This window comes from Lissotriton vulgaris, chromosome 4_1 (genome assembly GCF_964263255.1).
Source record: "Lissotriton vulgaris chromosome 4_1, aLisVul1.2, whole genome shotgun sequence".
NCBI lineage: Eukaryota > Metazoa > Chordata > Amphibia > Caudata > Salamandridae > Lissotriton > Lissotriton vulgaris.
In genome coordinates, this window is record NC_141691.1 from 1116236620 (window position 1) to 1116257381 (window position 20762).

The window sequence follows — 20762 nt, forward strand, 5'->3', positions numbered from 1 at the left end:
CGCAGGACACACCTCCTGACGTGAGAGAACGCTAATCTGGACGCTACTCTCATGCCAGAACGCTATTATCATGCCACAGAATACTAATCTCAGGCTGCTGGTGTCTCCATGCATTACGATGCTGAATGCTGAACGCAAGTGCAATGGCAGATCACAGGTTCACACAAACTCCACACATGAGTGATGCGTTAGTATGTGTAAAGGAGACTGTCACCAATCTGCAAAGTACACAGGACAGGATGAGACTTCTTTGCATTGCAGTATGAACTGGGAGAGAGTTTTAGGAATGGGGCAGTTCATTATCCATGGAGCCAGGAATGCAGGTTCTTTGCAGGTGTGGGCCACTGTAGGGCTACAGGAAACACAGAACACCAGTGGGAGGAGGTGCAAATTTAAATTCGCAGAGGTTGAAGTCCTCATTAAAGAGGCCACTACATACCAGACCAAATGTCTGTATCCTCCATGCTTCCCCACACCAAGAAAGCAGTCTTGTGGAGCAGCATCCTGGGCAAGATCAATGCAATAGCACACACTCAGAGTACAGTGAATAATCAAAAAAGACGTGCATATGAAGAAATATTAGCAGAAACGTAAGGCAGCCATGGCAACAGGCAGTGTACCTGAGAGTCTTTAAAAACTCACGGTCTCTGAGGAGCTAGTTCCCTCTGTGATTGCCTCTGAGTTGGCCTGCTGACTGCAAGGCCAGGACACAGCAGACTTGGAAGAACAGTCAATTCCAGTTAAGCAACGCATCAAGGTATGCAAAAACATTCCCTGAGGGGCTAAAAATTATACTCTGGGATATGATGATCGGCCATATTGTTACTGAAAATACAATAACTTTCCTGGGAAAAAAACAACTATTAAAGATTGAGAGCATAACCTGTGCGTTCTATTCTGAAACATCAATCTATGTTGCATGCTGTGAGTACCATGGCCCCAACATATTATTTTAAGGTGGGTGACTTGACCACAGATTTCTGAGGACTGTCCTTTGAAGAAAATTCTTGCTGATTCACTCACAAAAGTAAATGTTCTGTACCACATCACACGAATATACATGTGCTTCGGAGATAACTAGGGAGAGCTTAGAACCATTCTCATCTGCTTCCTATGTTGTACTGTGTGAAGGAAGATTAAATAGCGACCTTGACCTTGTTCTTCTGCCACATGGCACTCAACTAAAAGCAATTGTCAATGCTGTTGGTAGCCAGAAAGTAGGACAAGAGAACTGGCAAATTCAGTTCCCCTCAGATGCTGTTCTCCGTCACACAACGCGCTTATATTGTACAGTGGTCTTCAGGGGCCAGCTGATTTCGCCCCCCCCCCCCCTCAAGAAGGATCATTGTACAGCTGATCGGCATAAGAACTCTGTGCACAATACATATGAGGATAATGAAACAAATGCAAGGGGTGGTGTAGAATTATGGAAACCATTCTTCTCCTGCAGACAATGTACATGTGCTGCAGAGTGATGTTCATGAAAGTAGCTAATTATGTGTTTCTTTCAGTATCACTGCAGAAAGGATGGACCCAAGAGCATTGTGTACAAAAAACTGTCACAAGAACCCATGGTATGTGCGACACCCTTTGGTAAGTCCCGGCTTTTATTTAACAGTACTTTGCATGTTGGGATATTTGGATATTATACTACCAATGTTAAAAGTAAGCCTACAACTTCCAGAATGCAATATGCCACTGCCTAAATAACAGGATTGACTGATGAGGGCACACACGACATCAAGCTCATGCCAGCTTTGTTGGTACATAAGAGAATAATAAAACAATATTAATTGGTAAAGTGTTCAACTAGAAAGCAATTCAAAAAGTTTTTTTTCTAAAAAATTGAGATGTGAAAAATAAATGGAACCCATTATGTCCTATTCATGGGCATGCATGGTTAGCGAATTGACATGTCTCCACCCCTCCGCTTCAACCTAAGCTCCAGTGTACTACATCATGTTAGTAGCATTTTTTCCAAACACTTACATAAAGCTAACTTCCTGACCAAGTCCAGTTGTAAGATAAATGTCCTCCAAAAATTACACTCACACTTATACAGGAAACACATTTCATCACAAGGGAAAACCCTGTGTCCTTTTCATATGAGGCTACCATCATGCTTTTTCTGGAGAACATTATATAGCCAACATCACAGGAAACTGATGATGCCATGGCTGAAGTGTTCTCCTCAATGACAACTATCAGAGCTTCATTTTTCAAGGCGCCAATATCCAAAATACCAGTCATAATAGTTCTTGAAAACAGAGTTGAGATCCTTCAATTTGTGCAGGGCACCATAAAGAACCAAATGTATACATTAACACTAAAGGAGGATGGTCTACTTGTGGAACTCCAAAAACTCATAGGCAACGTACAGTCATTAGGGGCCCTTGAAGATAATAGTTCAAGTAAAGCTAATCAGAAGCCACTGGCTTTCCTATCTGCTTTGGTCTGCAACTCCATTCTATCAAGTCACTTTTAGATGACATCAGGAAATCCCTAGGTCCTTTTCCTGGCTGATAAGACCAGTGCCCTTGTTTGAACTATTGGTTGTATAGTTTGCCAGAACAGATCATGTATACGACAGATGGAAAAATCTCAGGGTAATATGATTTCAGCTGTGCACAGAATTGTTGATGTGCTTGAGATGATGCAATAATTCTCACACACTGACGGTTAGGTGCAATCATCATATATAACGTTATTCGGTCATTTGTACAAAACACCATCAAAGTTATACAAAGATAAAAACTTAAATAAATATGCGATTAAAAATAGTATTAAACCATTAGAAACATAGGTACAAATTACATCCCGCATCAAATTAAAAACAAACGTATGAAAATACATAAATTCATTCGACCTAATCAAGTTAAAAGGGATCCTATGCAACGACCAGACATTTGGGGTACTATACCATATGTACCAACTTAATATTTTGAGATACATATACAGCATGTAAAGGGAAATAGTTAAAAAATTACTCCATTACTATGCTAGAAATTTTTTACGAATCAGCCAGATGGCAAATAAAAAGTGACTAAGGGCAAAAACTATTGGCCCTGAGGTATCTGCTTTTAAAATCCTAAACGCAGTCCGGTGCTGCCTAGGTGCAATCAAATGTTATGTTATCTTATGTAGATTTGTTGCGTCACTTGTCACACATGAGGGTATCCAGGTGCTCAAGCAGGTGTGTAGGTCAAGCGAGAGTATGTGTGGTTGAAGTAAAGGAGAGTTAACTGATTCTTTTGCTATCAAGGTGTGCGACATGGTTGCATTTTGGCACCAACCCTGTTCACTCTTTATGTTAATGGCTTTGTGGAAGCATTGGATTTCCTGGGAAATTATGCCCCTGAGCCGTGTTCCCATAAGATTTCTACCCAATATTTGCAGACTATATCTTCCTAATATCAAAATCCATGTCAGGCTTGCAAGCCATAGTGTACACGTTCTTGTGTTTTTGTAGTGAGAGGCGGCTGGAATTGAACATTAGTAAGACAACATTTATGGTCTTTAACCCATATAGAAAGATGAGGGTGAATATTATGGATAAAGAAGCTCCACTTAAGCAAGGTCAGGAGTTGGTCTATCTAGGGGTCTGCATAACAGATAAAGTTAGTTGAGTGGCACGGAACAATAGGAGTACACTGGAGCTCCAGCAGGACGCTGACACTGACCTCAAGCTGTGAAGAAGACCCAGGCCGGTCCTTTAATACCAGCAATTGAGATCTATAACATAAAAGTAAAGGTACTGTAATGTATGATTCAGAACTTTGGAGACTTGCGAGAACCGACCCTCTCACTAAAGCTGAAAATAATTGTATTAGGAATCTCCTAAATCTCCACAGGGTGGCCCCCGCATTCCCCAGCGCCTTGATATGAGCATTTTTCCAGCTAGCTTTACCTTGCTATCTAGACTCCTGATTTATTGGCTGTGGCTCACTGAGGAGCAGGAAACTTCAAGGCAGTTGATTAAGTCGCTCCTTACCCAGAAGGGGTGGGAGAAGATATCCTGGCTCACTTTTATTAGGAGAATGTTGCAGGAGCTAGACCTACCAGATCTATGGGAGAACCCAGATCTATGCAAGCAAGTCTCACGCCTACTGATAAAGGAAGGCTATAGGGACTATCCATGGGAGAGAGAGATGAGGAGCATCAAGTCTACTAACTTGACTGACACATTATTAGACTGCAAGCCGGCCCCCGCATACAAGCTATTTCTTGATGTCGTCCTGTGGGGCCATAAAACACAATGTTTTTGAAGAGTTGATATGGTGTACTACCAGTTAAAAGCTTTCCAGCAAATTGGGTGGGTGATAAAGTTTATAATGAAAGATGTCCTTGATGCAATCAGGAAAAGTAAACGTTACATCATTTAGCTATTTTTCTGTAATGCATATTTCTGTTCATGCGGGAAATGGCTTAAGCCAGTATGCAAGCTACTGGACTTTAGACAGTATTCCACTGCCCTCAGAGCCTTGCGCAAAGATACCAGATAAGTAGTTGTGATTGCAGTATCCAAATAGCTTTGTGCGGCATGGCACATACGGCTCCAAGGGGAACATCTAAGAGGAGAGCTTGTAGATGTAGGCATTCCCCAGTGAAGGGAGGCCCAGATGATAACGGTTATGGTCATCAGAGTAGTCTGGTACCCTACGTAAGAAGATATTAACTGACCACAGCAAGCACCAGCACTTTTTGTTTTGATGAGTTGTTAATGTGATATTTTAGTATAATATGTATTAAGTAATGCTCATGTGCTTACTTTTTCTAAATTTGCATTTTATCAGTTTTATCAAGTCTGTTTTTTAATTGTGTTTTAATTCTTGTGATTATTTATTACTGAGAAGTATTGTTGCTTTATTGTGATTTGATGGGTCCTTGTGATCTAAAATAAACTAATGAATGAATGATAATAGTTCCACTAAAGCTAATCAGAAGCCTCTGGCTTTCCTGCTGGGTTTGGTAGGAAACTCCATTCTATCACGTCAGTGTTAGATGACATCAGGAAATCCCTAGGTCCATTCCCTTCATGATAAGACCAGTTTCCTTATTTGAACTATTGGTTTAATAGTTTGCCAGAAGAGATCATGAGTATGACAGATGGAAAAATCTCCGCTGAATATAATTTCAGCTGCGCACAGAGTTGTTGATATACTTGAAATGATCTGACAATTCTCACACACTGACTGTTAGGTGCAATCAAATGTTATGTTATATAGATTTGTTGAGTTCACTTGTCACATAAGAGGGTATCTAAGCTCTCACACAGGAGTGTAGGTCAAGCAAGAGTAGGTATGGGTCATCCGGAGGAGATCCACAGGATTAAGTGAAGACCCAGGTCTTCAACTTCTTGCACAAGTTGAGTGATGAAGAAGAGGTTCTGATGTGGCAAGGGAGGTTGTTACAGGTCCTGGTGGTACTTCTGTAGATGCGTGGGATATGTGGAAATGAGAGAGAGATGTAGATCGCCTTTGTCATATGGGTTGGTAGGGATAGGTGGTGTTTGAGGTAGGTAGGTCCAATGTAGAAGGCCTTGAACGCATGGGTTAGCAACTTGAATTGGCAGAGTTTATGGATGGGGAGCCAGTGGAGCTCTCTGAGGTGAAGCTAGATGTGGGTGTGGTGAGGGAGGTCAAAGATGAGCCAGGGGCTGCATTCTGATTGGTCTCTGTATCAAGCTTCAACAGAATCCTTGACTGGTGAGTGGCAGGCAACAGTGGAGGGTCAAGCTAATCCAAGTTGCAGTGTGTAGTTTAAGTAACGTCTAAAATCCTGAAAAGGAATACACACAGACACATAAGACGTAATATGGCTAAGTGGCCAGTTCATTTGTTACTTTTTACTGTTAAGACCTGTGGATATGGTTATATGTGTCATGAACATTGCGGCACTATGCATTCATATTCCACATTCCTTTTACCAATTACATGTAAAGAGGTTGTACAAGATGCCCTGTCTCCACATGAGCCCATATAGTGAATCTGCCATTGTTTGGTCCTGTATTAGTGGTGTCCTCATGAGACTGCACATGGCTGTCAGGATTATCCTCAAGAGTCATTCCACCTCGCAGTGCTAGGCTGTACAATGTACATCCAATGCAATATTCAGGTGGTAAAGGACTCATTGCTCAGACAGGCTTAGGCATCTGAAGCTGAATTTGAATATGAAATATCAAAATATGTTATGGGTCTTCCTGTTTTATTGTGTTGGAAGAATCCTCGGCTAGGCTCTTGGGACTGGCAAAGTCAGGCAACAACCATGGTGCAAATGTGAAACTCTGGTCACCTGCAGTAGTGGAATAAGTACAGATTATCCGTCGTGCCCTTGACCTGTCATCTCCTTGTGTGTTTCGATTGCCATGCTTGCCTTACCAAACTGCTAGTAGCTCCTGTCTATACTAAACATCCACGTATATAGTGCCTTCAGTTGTACGTCATGTGTACAGTTTACTACCTAGCAACACCATCGGTGAGGCAGTATTTGGAACAGCAGAATGCCTTTGCATTTTTGAGCATGTGTTTGCAGTTTCTATATACGTGTGCCATATCACCAAATGGTACCAATGTAATGTACATGCAGTTGGCGGCACCCATGATGTATGGGAAATTGTCAATTACACTGAATTCTGCTTACGCTTAGACCTGGGGAGTGATGGTTAGGACCGCCTCAAAAACAAGTCATAGTAATGCAGAAACTACCGTTCTCAAAGTTTTTTGCAGCATGATCCAATTTTTAGAACAACATACTTTTGAGACCCACCTACCTATAATGGACAGAATACGGCACTATATTTTAATGTAACTAAAACATTGTGTGGTCATGTATTGTTATTTAAAGACATCACATTTTTCATTGAAATGGCACTAGATTTGTACAGACATACAGTTTTACTGATTAAACTATATAGCACATAATTGAAAATGTGTGAGAATCGAGTTTCTGTGAATAATTATCATATGTGCATCATCAAGTAAAGCTTCTTGTATTTGTTTTGATTCTATCAAAACCTCTGTTTCTAGTACACCTCAGAATTACAACAAATGTGCTTTATGTTTTTCCTATCTGCTTAATGCATATAATTCATCTATAGGTATTTACATTTGTTGTATGTTGCAAAAAAAAAATGACAGTCTACAGCCTTTCCTTTCACACTCCCTGTACTCCAGCAAGATTGTCACATAATTAATTCTTAAAACTCCTCTCACTTTGCAGAGAAAGAGTAAACACCAGGCTGATTTGCAACATTTTGTGACAACACAGGACTTCGACATTCATGGTCTGGAATGATACTGTTGCCTTTAGGTGATATACAAGAAGTATTTTATTGTGCACTAGAGCTGCATGTAATTTACCTGTAGTAAACTCAAAGGAGGGTGCAATTAGTTTAACCCCTTCCCTTCTGGTGACGGAACCACTCCGTCATCAGCCGCGGTCGCGCTGTGCTGATGACGGAGCGGTTCCGTCACGGCCCGCTCGGAACGCCTGCGCGGCGCGGATTCCACGCCTGCGCTGAACATTTTATTGAGCAGGCGGGGCCGTGAAGGAACCGCTCCATCATGAGCACAGCGCAACCGCGGCTGGTGACGGAGCGGTTCCGTCACCAGCATGCGCCCGCCGCTCTTCCGCCCCACCCCCTTAGAACTGTTGCGGAATAGCCGCCGCAGTGAAGGAGTTAAAGAGGCTCAATATTGTATCGTATTTGAAAGCCACCAGGCTCATTTCCACGCGACAATGCCCTAAACTGACACTGCTGCCCAGATCAGATATGCATATTCTAGGTTCTATGCTTTGATTTACTACACACTGGGGGGCGAAACATGGCACATCCCCAATGGACTAATTACCTCCTCCTCCAAATAAATGCCAGTGAGCCCCTGCAATGCATACCTGCCAACTTGCAGAACAATCTCAGCGTGAGGAGGGGGCGGGGCCTCGTGCCGATAAGTACATAGGTGGGACTTTTGAACCCAAGCCCCATCCTTCCCCTCCTGGCCCAAGTTCTGTCTTCGTGCTAAGCTTGATCTCGGTCCTTCTTCGGCTTGCATATAAAATCCGATACAAAAGATGCGATATAAAATTCTGATTAGGAAAAATAACTTTCGAGACACTTCTATGACTTTTATCCCCTTTGAAAATCCTAAACAACATTTTCCAAGATCAAATTTATGTGCATGCATAGTTTAAATGTTTCTTTCGTGTTTGTTGCCGCAAACATATAATTACGCCTGTTTCGCCGACTATGTAATAAAGAGAGCGAGGAAAGAAGGCGAATGAAGGGAGAGATGGGGACACAGAATGCTGATTGGTGGCGCACGGGAGGGCAAAAGATAGATACAGAGGAAAAGGTAGAAATATAGCAAAACTGGGGAGGCACGGGGATTAGAGGCAGAGGACGGTTGCATGCGAAGAGATGCAGAAGAGAGAAAACGACAACAGGCGAATAGTCAATTATAGCAAAAAAAAACACATAACCCTACTAGTCTGACTCTGTCCGCACACATCCAAGCAGAAAAGCTCTCGCTGGCAGAATTCATTACTACTGGTAACGCTGCTTTTCGAAACACGTTCCCCCCATTTTTGAAAATATAGATGGGAATTCGGTGTTCATAAAAGGACACATGCAAACTGCCTCGCGTATCACTTTTGCAGGTCCAAGAGTGAGGCGTGGTTGGGCGAGGCTGTGACTAGGAGTTGCTGTGTCTGTGAGATGTTCCACCCTGGGCAGCTGACCAGGCCGACAGCATCAGCACCGCCAGGCGTGTGGTCCACCGTCCGGATGAGTTTGTTTTGCTGCTCTGCTGGAGGTGTGTTTCACGCCGGCAGCTGCTGTATAGGTCCCGGGCACCCCAAGCAACACATGTATAGAAAGGAATGGATGGAGAAAAGACCCCTCTGACCCGGAGACACACACTCCCACACGTGCCCCCTTGCTACTGTCGGCTCCAAGAGAAAGAGGGGGGCCGCCCTGCGTCTCGGAGCGGCAGATGAAGAGAAAGAGGGGGGTGTTCGTCACGTGGCCAGCCTGTCTTCCTTCAGACCCTCCCCCCGCCCCCTCCTTCTCTGGTCTTCATCCTTTCCACGCACCCTCCTCCTCCACCTCTTCCTCGCGGCCCTCCCCCTCCCCTCCTCCGCTCCCTTTGTTGTTGCTGGAGCTGCTCATTTCCACTCTCGCTGTGACAGTATCAAAGCGGTGCCAGGACTCGGCATCCCAACCCTCCCAGACGGAGACAGGAGACCCGCAGGCAGCCGGGCGCGCAGCATGCCCTGGAGAGGCACCGGGCGCTGAGGGCAGACCTGGGCGCAGGACCGCGGGAGCAGGGCGGGCCGGGAATGCTGGAGGGCCACCCTGTGCAGGAGGAGACAGGCGGTGGCGCCCTGTGCTCCCTTTGAGACCCCAGGCCCGCAGTCCCAACCCCCGGGCCGCCATGGCGGAGGCGCCGCTGTGCTCCACCTGGGTGCTCCTGCTGCTGGTGGTGTCCTGCGTGCCCGTCAGCCTGGCGTCCAACCCGCCACCCAACAACGAGTGCCAGGGCGGCAAAGGCAAAGGGATCAACTGCTCAGGTACAGCCACCCCCTGCAAAAAGCTGCATGGGCTGGGTCACGCCCAGTTCAACCACCAACTCACCCACCCGCACACCTGCCCGACCTTTCCCTGTATACCGCGATGGAGAACTGCCCATTCTCCACGTTTCTACCCAATGTGCATGTCGGTTCATTTCCCTTCCTCGCCTTACTATTCAGCTGCCGACACCCCTCCCCAGGCTGCCATCCATTGAGCCACGCGCCTCTTTCCACAATCCCTCTGCTTCCATTTGTGCTTCTCCTGCAGCTGCGGTACTTTCTAGTTGTGCATGTTTTTCTGAAAATGTGAAACCTGCAATGTATTTCTTGTGTACCACCGGTGATTCCAGACGTTTGTGTGCTTGTTCTTTTTGTGCCCAAGACATAAATATTCATGCCGAGTCTTTTCAGGCTGACTTGGAGTTGTACAAAGGGCTGGCCTAGCAGGCGGTGTGCATGTGTGATGAGGAGAGACGCTCAGTGGAAAGAGCTCTGCTGGTGTGTTGTCCCTGGGAATGTCCACGCCTTCTATGTACAACGTGCAGGGTGACGCTACAAAGGGCGAGCTATTACAGCAATACATCCAGGTAGTGTTTCTGCAGCTCCTGCTGTGGTTCAAGGGTTGTTCCTTCTCCATACGAAGTGAGTTTACAATAATTATACCATGGGACTTACCTCCTACATTAGAGAAATCACACTATCCCCACCCTCCTATAGTAGACAAACCACTCGATCTTGTATAGAGAATTTTGAAACATGGCTCCAACTGGCCAGATGACAGGGGTTGGCATGATTGTGCCTCAGTGACACCTTACGAATGAGCTGAAGTCAAGTGATCTGTGGATTGGCCGCCAAGGGATTGCATTTATGTTTGGACAGCGCTTTTAGACTAGCGCTCTCACCGCTCTACACGCCATGCAAGGTAACAAATACAAGGCAAGTGGCTGCTTCGTACCCCAAAACAATGCTGGCACCGCCCTACCCGAGCAGGCTCCATGCCGTGATGGATTCTGGTATCGTCTATAAGGAAAGGAGTTCCAATGGTGGTGGTGCTGAGACGAGCTGAGCTCCCATAATGCACTTTGTTTGAGCAAGGACTGCTGAAGTAGGACACAGCCACAGTACAATACAACACACTACACCAATGCTTTATTAACTAGACTAAACGCGCAGGAATTGCAAGATCTCATCCTCCAAGAAGCCACTAGCTTCGGCCCTGCCCTAGCCTCTTCTCGTCTTGAAGTGGCCTCATGTCATGTGTGACACCCTCAATAGGGTACAAGCCCTGAAAAAAGAAGCGGGGAGACTAACCTAGTTATAATCAGAATGCAAGTGGTATCACAGCGTGTGATATGGTGTTGCGTGACAAGGCGACGTGTGACATCACAGCACATGACATCACAGGAAGTGGCATCATAAGAAGTGGGATTAGATCTTAAGCCCTCACATATATGTTTAACATGTGTATCATGAGTACATTGGAGCATATTTCGAGTATATAGGGAAACTCTCCTGATTTAGGCAGAAGATTCACACTTTTGTAAGTTACACATAAAACAGTGTTTCCTTTTGTCAACGTAAACTCCCTCTACCCATAGTGTTTTAAAAGAAAAAATAGTGGTAATTAAATTATTTCAACGCCTCCTCAGGGGTAGTAAGCACTATATAAATTACATTTATTTTGTGTAAATATAGGGAAAGAACAACACATTTGACATTATTATAGTGAATGCATATCTTGTAAACAGGGACTGATTAAAGTAAAAAGCTGCCTCTCTTAAGTATATGTGAAGTGCTAACAAGGTTTGAGCCTTTGTTTCCCATCCGCTTCATTTGCATCAGGTGTGAGGCTGCTGACTGCTCCCAGCCAGGAGACTCCAACAAAAGGAGCAGGGGCGGCTCTAGGCTCATGGTGGCCCTGGGCAGGGAGCGTAAGTAGGGGGCCACGGAAGAGGGGGTCCGGGCAGGGCGGAGCGCGGAGGCCAGTGAAGAGGGGTGGGGGGGGGGGGGGGGGTTGTAAGTGGAACAGAGCCGGAGGCCACCAAATCCCTGCCGGGGCCACCACGCAAATATGTATCCATCCTCAGAGGATTATCATATTAACCCCTTCCACACTCATGACGAGCTGGGCTCGTCATGGTGTAGCCTCCTCGTACACTGATGACGAGCCCAGCTCGTCATAAAACAATGAAAAAGAACAATCTCCAGCACAGGAGGGGAATTGCCTTAGCAGCCATGGGGTTAAGGATATATTTTGGTGTGGTGGCCCTGTGCAGGTGCACACCTTGCACATGCCTAAGGCCGCCATTGAAAGGAGGCATGATGACTCCTCAGATTCGGACTTTGTTATGGGCCCAGCAGGAGTCTGAACTAAGGCCCCCCCCCCGCCTACACGTTGTTGCAGATTGAAAGCAGACAACAATGCGCAGGCGCTGCTGAATGTGTCCTGTTGTTTGCAAATTACGCTGGGACGAATTCAGAATATTTTTACAGTGCGGTCCGACTTCTTGGCAGGGTGGACAGCATCAACCCTGTGAAAATAGTGGGTGGGTGCCGTCCACCTGTGTGTACCCCCGACTCGTGCCCTGACCTTCAACCATTGCTGCACTTTTAGTTTAAAGCTCCGTGCATGGTGTGGGTTTTGGGCCTATGCTTACTACTAGTCACAAGAAGCCATTTGTTGTTGTTTGAAAAGTCACATGCCTTTGGACTCTTTAATAGGGGTGTCAACATTGCAGCTTTTATTTAATGACTGGGCGAGGAAAGGGCTCACGTGTAGGCAGATGGGTTAAGGCACTTAGTGGTCACAGAATACCTGTCATGGGTTGTGCCTATGTCTCAAAGAAGCTCATTTTCACCAGGATCATTTCCCTGAAGCAAATTATCTAGGTCTGCACAGCGAATTTTAGCAACAGTGTGGAGAGAAATGTGCCAAACCAACACTCCCCCTTATTTCTAAAGCAAGCACAGCATCCTTTCCAGCAATTTAGCTGGACAAAAAAATGGGTACTATGGCCTAACTTGTTTTTATAATTAAAAAAAAAAGAAATTACATGGACCAGAATGTGATGAAAAGCAGGGGCTGGGGAACCACTGACATCTAAAATTGAATAGACAGGCAGAGATTTTGCACAATACTCTGCTCCTGAACATTGCCACCCACCACTTTCTGTGTATGGCCAACCAGTGCAGGGGAAATATGTTTTATTTTACAGAGAATCGTTTGAAAGAGTATTCCTGCCATGGTCCCTCCCATCCTAGAGAAAGCATGCCACTTTCAGGGATTCCTCAGCATGGTCCCACAATTGGATCTGCCTAAAATCTCCCCTGGTTTCAGACCACTGATACACAAGCTACCTCAGGTCAGGCATGGGTAGTTCATCCAATCCTGCTGCTTTCATTTGTGGTCTCGTACATGCTGTTTGATTTTTGTCAGTATAAGTTGATAAAGCCAAGCACCAGAATGGAAAGAATCAATACAGGTGTTGATAATCACCCGCGTCTAACAGATGAGGTATTCCTCGACACTGGCACAAGACACATTATCTATATGCCAATAGATAATTCTACAAGTTCGGAAACAAATACTAAGTTCAGGAGAGGAAGGCAATCCACTGAATGAATGCCGCTGGCTGAACAGTATGGTGGAGAAGATTCCACCTTTAGATTTGCATGCAGATCTAGCTCTTCACCTAGACATTTGAAGATTTTCCATCAGCACCCAAATCTATATCAGTTACAGAGTGAATTGGGCTAGTTCTATGAGAAGGCCCTGTTAAGGGAAACATCCTTTACGACGCAACTTTTACCACGCAGTGCCTTTACAACACAGGTTTTTCAACGCAAGTCATTACAACGACTTGCGCTGGTGGGCGCTCTAGGATAGGTAATAGTTTAATTTACTATCCAGCACCTTCCCTACTATCCACGGGGACTGGAGTTGGAATAGTAAATTAAACTATTCACTATTCAGCACCCCTCAACGCAAGTCGTTGTAACGACTTGCGCTGAAAAACCTGCGTTGTAAAGGCATGCGTGGTAAAAGCATGCGTTGTAACCACGTACATCCCCCTGTTAAGCAGTCATGCAGGGCACAAGCAGCATATTGGTGCCAGATTGCTTCTAAAAAAGCAAGCATGCATCATTGCCATGGAGAGGTGGGTGGAGGAAGGAGATTGGTAGCTTTCGTAGGCCGACAAACCCCCCCACACTGGTAAGTGAGAACAAGTATCGATGTAGGCAGTCATACCGAAGCTCTTCAAAATAATGTCTGTGTTGGGAGTAGGACTCACCTATAGTAACCTTGCTACAGTTCCACATCCACTGTTCCTCTGCTACTTCTGGGAGTACCTCCCATTCCTCACAGCAACTAAACTTGCTAAGGTGCTCCCAGTTATTTATGACGTGTTAAGCAGTGCTACTCTGCCAGTTTCAACTTTTAAGTTAATAATGTGAAGTAAGAAAAAACCTCAAGTCTAAATGAATTGTGCACCCTGCTCAGTCAGGAATAGCGTAAGCTTTAAGGTGTCGCTCATGACGCAGGGCCAATCGGGGAGGCAACAATGTCTGCTAGCTCCGTTCGGCCCATCGTATTTCTCAGAGCGGGCAGGAAGCTCAAAGTTGAGCCATCCTCCAGCTCCAGAACTCCTAGGGTGTCACTTTGCACCCACTAGTTAGGTGCTGTGAGTGGTGGGTGTTTCCAGACTTTAGATTCAAAACCTTTTCCTGTTGCACAGGACCAAGACACACAGGTCGCCTTGATCAAGAAAAGTCCATATTGTTAAAATCAGCAGGATAGGAAACAGTTTTTTTGCCAGCAGCTCAATAAATGCGTTTTGGTACTAACAACCCCCGGTGCCATGTATGGGCCTTGTAACAAAAAGGCAACATGTGTGGTTTGAGCAACAAAATGTCTAGCTCAAAATCAGGTTGATCCATTTTACACCAGGATTAAAATGGCTGGAAGTAAGAGCCAATGGTCCTCATTAGGTATAATTCACTGTCAGTGTGGACAGATTGTAAAGTATACAGCTGGGTGGTAATACCCAGTTGGAATGAAACTATGTAACCACTTTCCTCTACAATAGGGCCGCACTTCTTCTGACCTGTAGACACGTATGAAGGGTGCCAGGTGGAAATGGATCGACCTGGCGACAAAGGGCTGTATTCCGAATCCATCAATCTACCACTGGTATCCAAAAAAGTGCAGAATTTTGTCCCCTCCCTGGGTACCACCCACTCATCACTGTGGCACTTTAGAGAGAGCACAAGTGCTTCCCAAGAAACCCACGCATTTTGAGAGAAGAAAAGCCTAGTTTCATACTTGGCAGTTTTCACCAAGCACCAACAATAATTAATTGGCAGGTGGAGCTGGGAATCTGATGGTGGGAACATATCTGCACAGATCATGATCTCAACACTAAAGAATTCCCAATCACCCCGACAATCCAAGTGGAGAGCTGTGCCTCAGATGAAACACTGCTCAGATGAGCAGCTCATCACACAGTGTTGACTTCCTAATGGGCTGTACTCACAGGTCTCTGCAATTTGAATATAAAAGCTACAGAGAAGCAGTTGTAAAGCAAATAGGGATGGCTTTAAGGTGCTATCCTAAACAAATACAGACACGCTCAAATGCAGTTGGCATGTGCTGCGTGCACACAAGCTCTTTATGACTGTTTGTGCCAATACTGGGGAAACAACAAACAAGGAATGCTTTTTGTATTGAATGCATACAGGAGATTAGGACCCGAATGTGTCACACAATGGCATGAGTGAGTGTACTTTTCAGATGTAAAATAGTTACTCATACATTCCAATGGAAGCATTTCCTGAAAAGTGGTGTGATGGAACAAACAGCCAATCCCTTGAGGTGAGAAACCTGCATCTCTGGGTGGACTCCAGACCAATTATGTGTACATTAGAATTGTTAATAATAGGTATTGCAGACAGCTGCGTTGTCAAGGAAGACCTAAACAGTGGGAGGGTCTTGCATTCCAAATGAGATCTTTGTCTGTGATGGGAATCTATTTAAGTTTCTACCTCTTTGATAGAAACAATCTACACGTCAATACAACTTTTCCAATGCAGTATTGTCCCTTGAAGTGTTTTTGTTCTGTTGTCTCAAAGTAACATGTGCATTAGAAACCACATCACATCAACACCTTTCAAAACATGTATGGGAGAAGACCCTGCAAGTTCAAACTATTTAGCTAGCCAAATCCAAATTTAACATTGCTGGAAAAGGAAACATAGTAGGCTTGCTATTTATTGATACATGATAAATATCCCACACTTTTGTGTATTAACTTTGGGTAGTAAAAACCTCTGCCATGCTGGCCTAAGCGTAAAAACAAAATGATATTCTCCCGTTTGTGAATTCAAAACCTCTATTTTTTGTAATAGATCGTGCATTTGTCTACAGAAAACAATCATTTGAGTTTAGTAACCAAGTAATATATTTTTTTTTAATTGATTCCAGCTTTAGCTGAATGGAGTTCCCACCTGTAGCAGAAACGTTTTGGAAGACTTACTGGATTCTCAGAACCGATTCATTTTGATAGTATTTATTGTTGGCCACCATCTCATACTCAAGTTTTGCCACCATTAAAAATCCATTGGCAATTCTTTACATAATTTCCCTAGTATGTCTTCAAAATCATTCAAAATTTCCCTTGTCTTTTGCAAGATATTGTTGCTTCCGCTGCCCTCAGAGAGTCAGTTTATTGTAGTCTTTCTTGTAAATTCTCCTTGAGATAGCCATCATCATGGACTTAGACCAACTGAGCAACCACATTTTTCATCCGATTGTTAAACTCCACAAAAAAAACTGTTCGGGACGAAAAAAGTCAATAGCATCTGCTCTGTAAACAACAGGCCTTTGCATTCATGCCCCCTGGTTGAATTCATCTTAAGGAATTCATTTTCTCAACTAGCAATATTTAAAAGCTCAAGTGCTGGAATGAACGGTTGTGCTGAAAGTCTAATGCTATATCGTTTAAACAATGCACTTCATTAGATAAGAGACTATGAAAATGTACTTTCCCTCTCTCTGAAGAGCACTAATATCAAATATTTCTCCAGAATGGCAAATAAAGGCAAAGAAGAATATCAAGTCATGTTTCAACATTAAGGCTTATTAATATATGATGACTTAGTCTATACGGTGGTTAATTTGTAAATACATTTCTTCCGGGGCTCTCGTCAGCAGGTAGCTAGCTCCAGCTCATCTCTCCTGTTAGCGCCACCTAAAACAGAACTAGCTACTAACTGTGAAAGTGGGGAGGCGATGTGGCATAACAGCCAGAGCTGTTGACTTCGGTGCTGGGGAACCATATGCAAGTCTCAACGTGGGCTCAACATCCTGTGACTCTGGGCAAATCACTTAATCATCTCCCTGTGCCTAGCATAAATGAATGTGTCCTTAACTGATGCTCATGAAAAGCGCTGGGGTTGATAATTAAGTGCAGGTGCTAAGCACCAGAAACCCCCGGCTCAAATGAAGCCATCTATGGTAAAATGCTTAAAACCGCGTATATGCCTGGCATCATTATTATCTCTCATTTCATTTATATTTCCAGAGTGACCAGAATCAATTTCTTATTTTATCTAAAAATATGTCTAATTTAAATGGGTTAGGGAAGCAACAAAAACAATAGATTTGACACAGTTTTATGTCTGCAAGTAATGCTACTATAATACTGGACTCCTGCCTGGAAAGCGCATAGTGAAACCTGGATCTTGGAAATCTGTAGGTTGTCTCAAATTGATAATGTTTCTTATGGACCTGAAAAACAACAGGCATTTGTAATATAAGCAAAACAGTTTGGATACATGCTTTTTGTTAATTGGAGATTTGTAACCTGAAAGTGGTGATAATTAACTTGTTTAGATTACCTTACTGTTGCATTACTGTATTGTACTGCGCATATCTGTACATCTTTTGTTTTATGGATTGTTTTTCTTATGAAGTGTTACTCTACATGTTTTATAGTTTCAGAATGTTTTCATACCTTTGGTTGGGTATTATATGAAATTACTTTATACTACATTACTTTATATACCTTCAGTGTCATTTATTACTTAGAAGCATATCGTTCTTCTGTATCCTGGGATATATTAGTAACAGTTGTGTGCTCAAAGAAAGAAAACTACTCAGGGCTGAACTACAAGGATATCATTTATGTATCAGGCTGGTGCAATAGCTTAGAGCATAAATGCTCTCAGTGCAAAAGTGGAGGGAGGCATTGAGCTCATGGGTTGAAGTCCTGACAGGTGGGCTTAGTCATCCTTCATGGTCTCAAAATAAATATCACCGAGTTGGGCATCGCATCACCTGTTATATGCAGCTTAAATTGACGGTTGGTTTAATTCTAATATATTTATTAATGTCAATTCTATTACATTGATCACACATGGTATTGCTAGTTTTTTGTCATTAATATTGTTAATGTTTTTAGCTTTATTATTTGTATTATTGGTATTGTTTACTTTAGTGACACCGTTTATTGAAAAGATTGCTAAACACGTGCATTGTGAGGCTTTTTTGCATAGTTCATTGGACACTAAGATCAGGAAGGGACTTTATTCGTAGGGGGGACACGTTTTCGGATATAAAGTTAGAACAGTTAATTAACATAATAGTGAAAACAAATGCGCAGAAATTCAAAAATAGATTAAAATAATTAATCACAATGAATCAAGTATTAGAAAGAGAAGGACACATGCAGGATTATCAAATGACAATTATTATTGAAAGGTACACCTGCACTGATTTAGTTGTTCTCAAACTTCAAGTTCCTCTGTGGATCTCAGTGAAGTGTCTTCAATTTACAGGCTACTTACTAAACCTGAAGCCAGAAAACATTCTAGCCATTAAGGCATTTATTGAAAAACGAGAGCACTGGATAATTGTTAAATAAGTCACTGGGAAGCCGTTGGTTAAATAATGGAGCACTCTCAGGCCAAGTGCTGATTGACTAAACTAGTACTAAGTCTGTGCACCTGGTTGGCTGGCCTGCTATTTAATTTTTGACACAACCAGAGTCCACAGTGCCTATTTTTTACCTTTTGAACTAGTGCCAATGGTATAGTAAGACAGACTGTCTCGGTCCTTGTGTCTGATACCTATTGGCTGAAGCCCAAGAAGGCAACTCCCCAGTAGTGAGCAGGACTGTGCTTCATAGCACCATGGTCAAGCCAATTCATTGTGAAGACCCGGTAACCGAAAATAAAGAATACAGTTTGGAGAAAGTGGCTACATTTTGGTGGCCTGGTGAATTTATCTCACAGAATAGTTACTGTCAAAGAAAATTAACAAGTACGATTGTAAACAAGAAAGCAATGATCCCCATAGTACTCACGATGAAGCACGAGCATCAAAACCACTCCCAATTCCTGAACTTTGTGTTTTCTTAAGGGTAATAATTGACTGACCTACTTATAAAGAGAAATTACAGATTTGTAATGTGCTTCAGCATATTCATGGGTGTTCTAGAATCATTCAGCGAGTAGCGACTGATGGCTAAAGGCTGGGTAGCTTACGACTTTACAGGAGAAATGTTACATTTTATCGAAATGCCCTAAATGGGTGGAACAGTAGTGACCGGGCCACATAGACGAGAAGTGAACACACCTTGGTCCAAAACCATGCAGAGAACCTGCATGTGCTATGTATATCCGAGGAAAGAGCATGCCATCAAACCTTGTGTCTGAGTATTCACAACTGAACACTTGTCCGTGGTGGAAACAGTGAAGGGGAGGAAAAGAATAACAGGTAAATACAGAGGCAAAGAAAAATGGGGAATAAAAAAATACCCTACAGAGGAGTGGTATACATAGCTACAACTGTGAGTGGGATACAGTTTATTGGGTTTACACAGTTAACTATGAGAGAAAACATGGGCACTATGTTGCTGGCTGTTTTTTTCCGCATGTTTTTATGTTTAACCTCTTACATGTACAGTATGCACTATTTACACCTTTACTTGTTTAACTTGTCTGCTTCTCTGTACAGCGCGCTGATACCCGGACGGGTCATGTTCACGCTATATAAAACATTTCAAATAAATAGGCTTCAGATTTTTATTGAAGCAAGTAAAATTTTGTTTCCAGATAATTTGTTTGCACTGTCCAAGTTCCACGGGAGGGAATTACTTCTAGGCGAAACCATAATTTCCCGATTAAGTATTTACATGGCGATTATCTTGTTTCTTACGAAAGCTATGCAGTGGCTCAGTGTCAGTCAGCTGCCCTCTTGACTCCTTGTTCCTTCCAGTGTTTGTAACTGTGCTGCTGTAGACCGGTATGGTAGAATTGTTATGTACACAAATACATTTATAGAGATACAGTGGATACCTTCTTAAAAATTGATCAAGGAATGCCCCGGGACAGGCTCCATATCATTTCATATCCTGCCTTTTGGCGTCAATTTTAGGCTTTGGTGTCAGCACCTTTTCCTCAAGGAGCAACACATCTGTACCATTCAAGGTATGGAGGTCCATCTCCGTCCAACGTTTCTTATTATTCTCTTCTCTAATCACTGTTACGGGCTTAAGCTTCTTTCACTCTTCCTTCTGGGGACTGTAGAAATGTTATTTCCACGACATTCTGGGAGTGCATAGATTTGTCAAATGTCAATGCTTCACCTTTATAATATTATATTATTATATTTGTATTAGAAGTAAGGGAGATACTGGCACACTGTTCTAGGCTCTCTAAAGTTTGTTTGTATGTCTGATACAACTACAAAGGTTGTTTTGCTGGACTCCAAATGGTATAGAACCGTGCACCATACTGCACCCTATAATCTACACCATCACTTTCAGCACAACTTCCTTAGCTTATGTTGTTTCCTCTCTTTCACTCCTTCACAATGTTTATGTTCCTAGTGGGACCAAAAACATGTCCAAAAGCAGTGTTTCCATGCAATCTGCTGTTAGCCCCTTTCCTAGGGTGCATGATGCTCTCCCAGGCCACCCCTTAAGCACCCTATACAGCCACCTACTTTACACTAACATCTATGTCAGCTGCAGTCCCACACGCTACACAATAAGCAACCTACACTACCACCCACAGCCCTTCTACATCTTTACACCACCTACAAGGTCCCTCGAGCACCTTACAGCAAGGTCATACCAATAGTGGAAGTTTGTGATAGAAATATCATGTAAAAAGCATAACCTAACATTAAGGAT

The 20762-nt window shown here is 43.4% G+C and overlaps 1 protein-coding gene across 1 annotated transcript in view; it reads left to right on the forward strand.

Annotated features, from left to right (window-relative positions):
• The first annotated feature begins 9157 nt into the window (after nucleotides 1–9157).
• The window catches only part of TMEFF1 (transmembrane protein with EGF like and two follistatin like domains 1), a 712972-nt gene continuing 701367 nt past the window's right edge, over nucleotides 9158–20762 (forward strand). Inside the window, exon 1 of the mRNA XM_086965347.1 lies at nucleotides 9158–9567. Coding sequence (XP_086821473.1) covers nucleotides 9432–9567 — 136 coding nt within the window. The 5' untranslated portion in view covers nucleotides 9158–9431. The remainder of the gene's footprint in view (nucleotides 9568–20762) is intronic.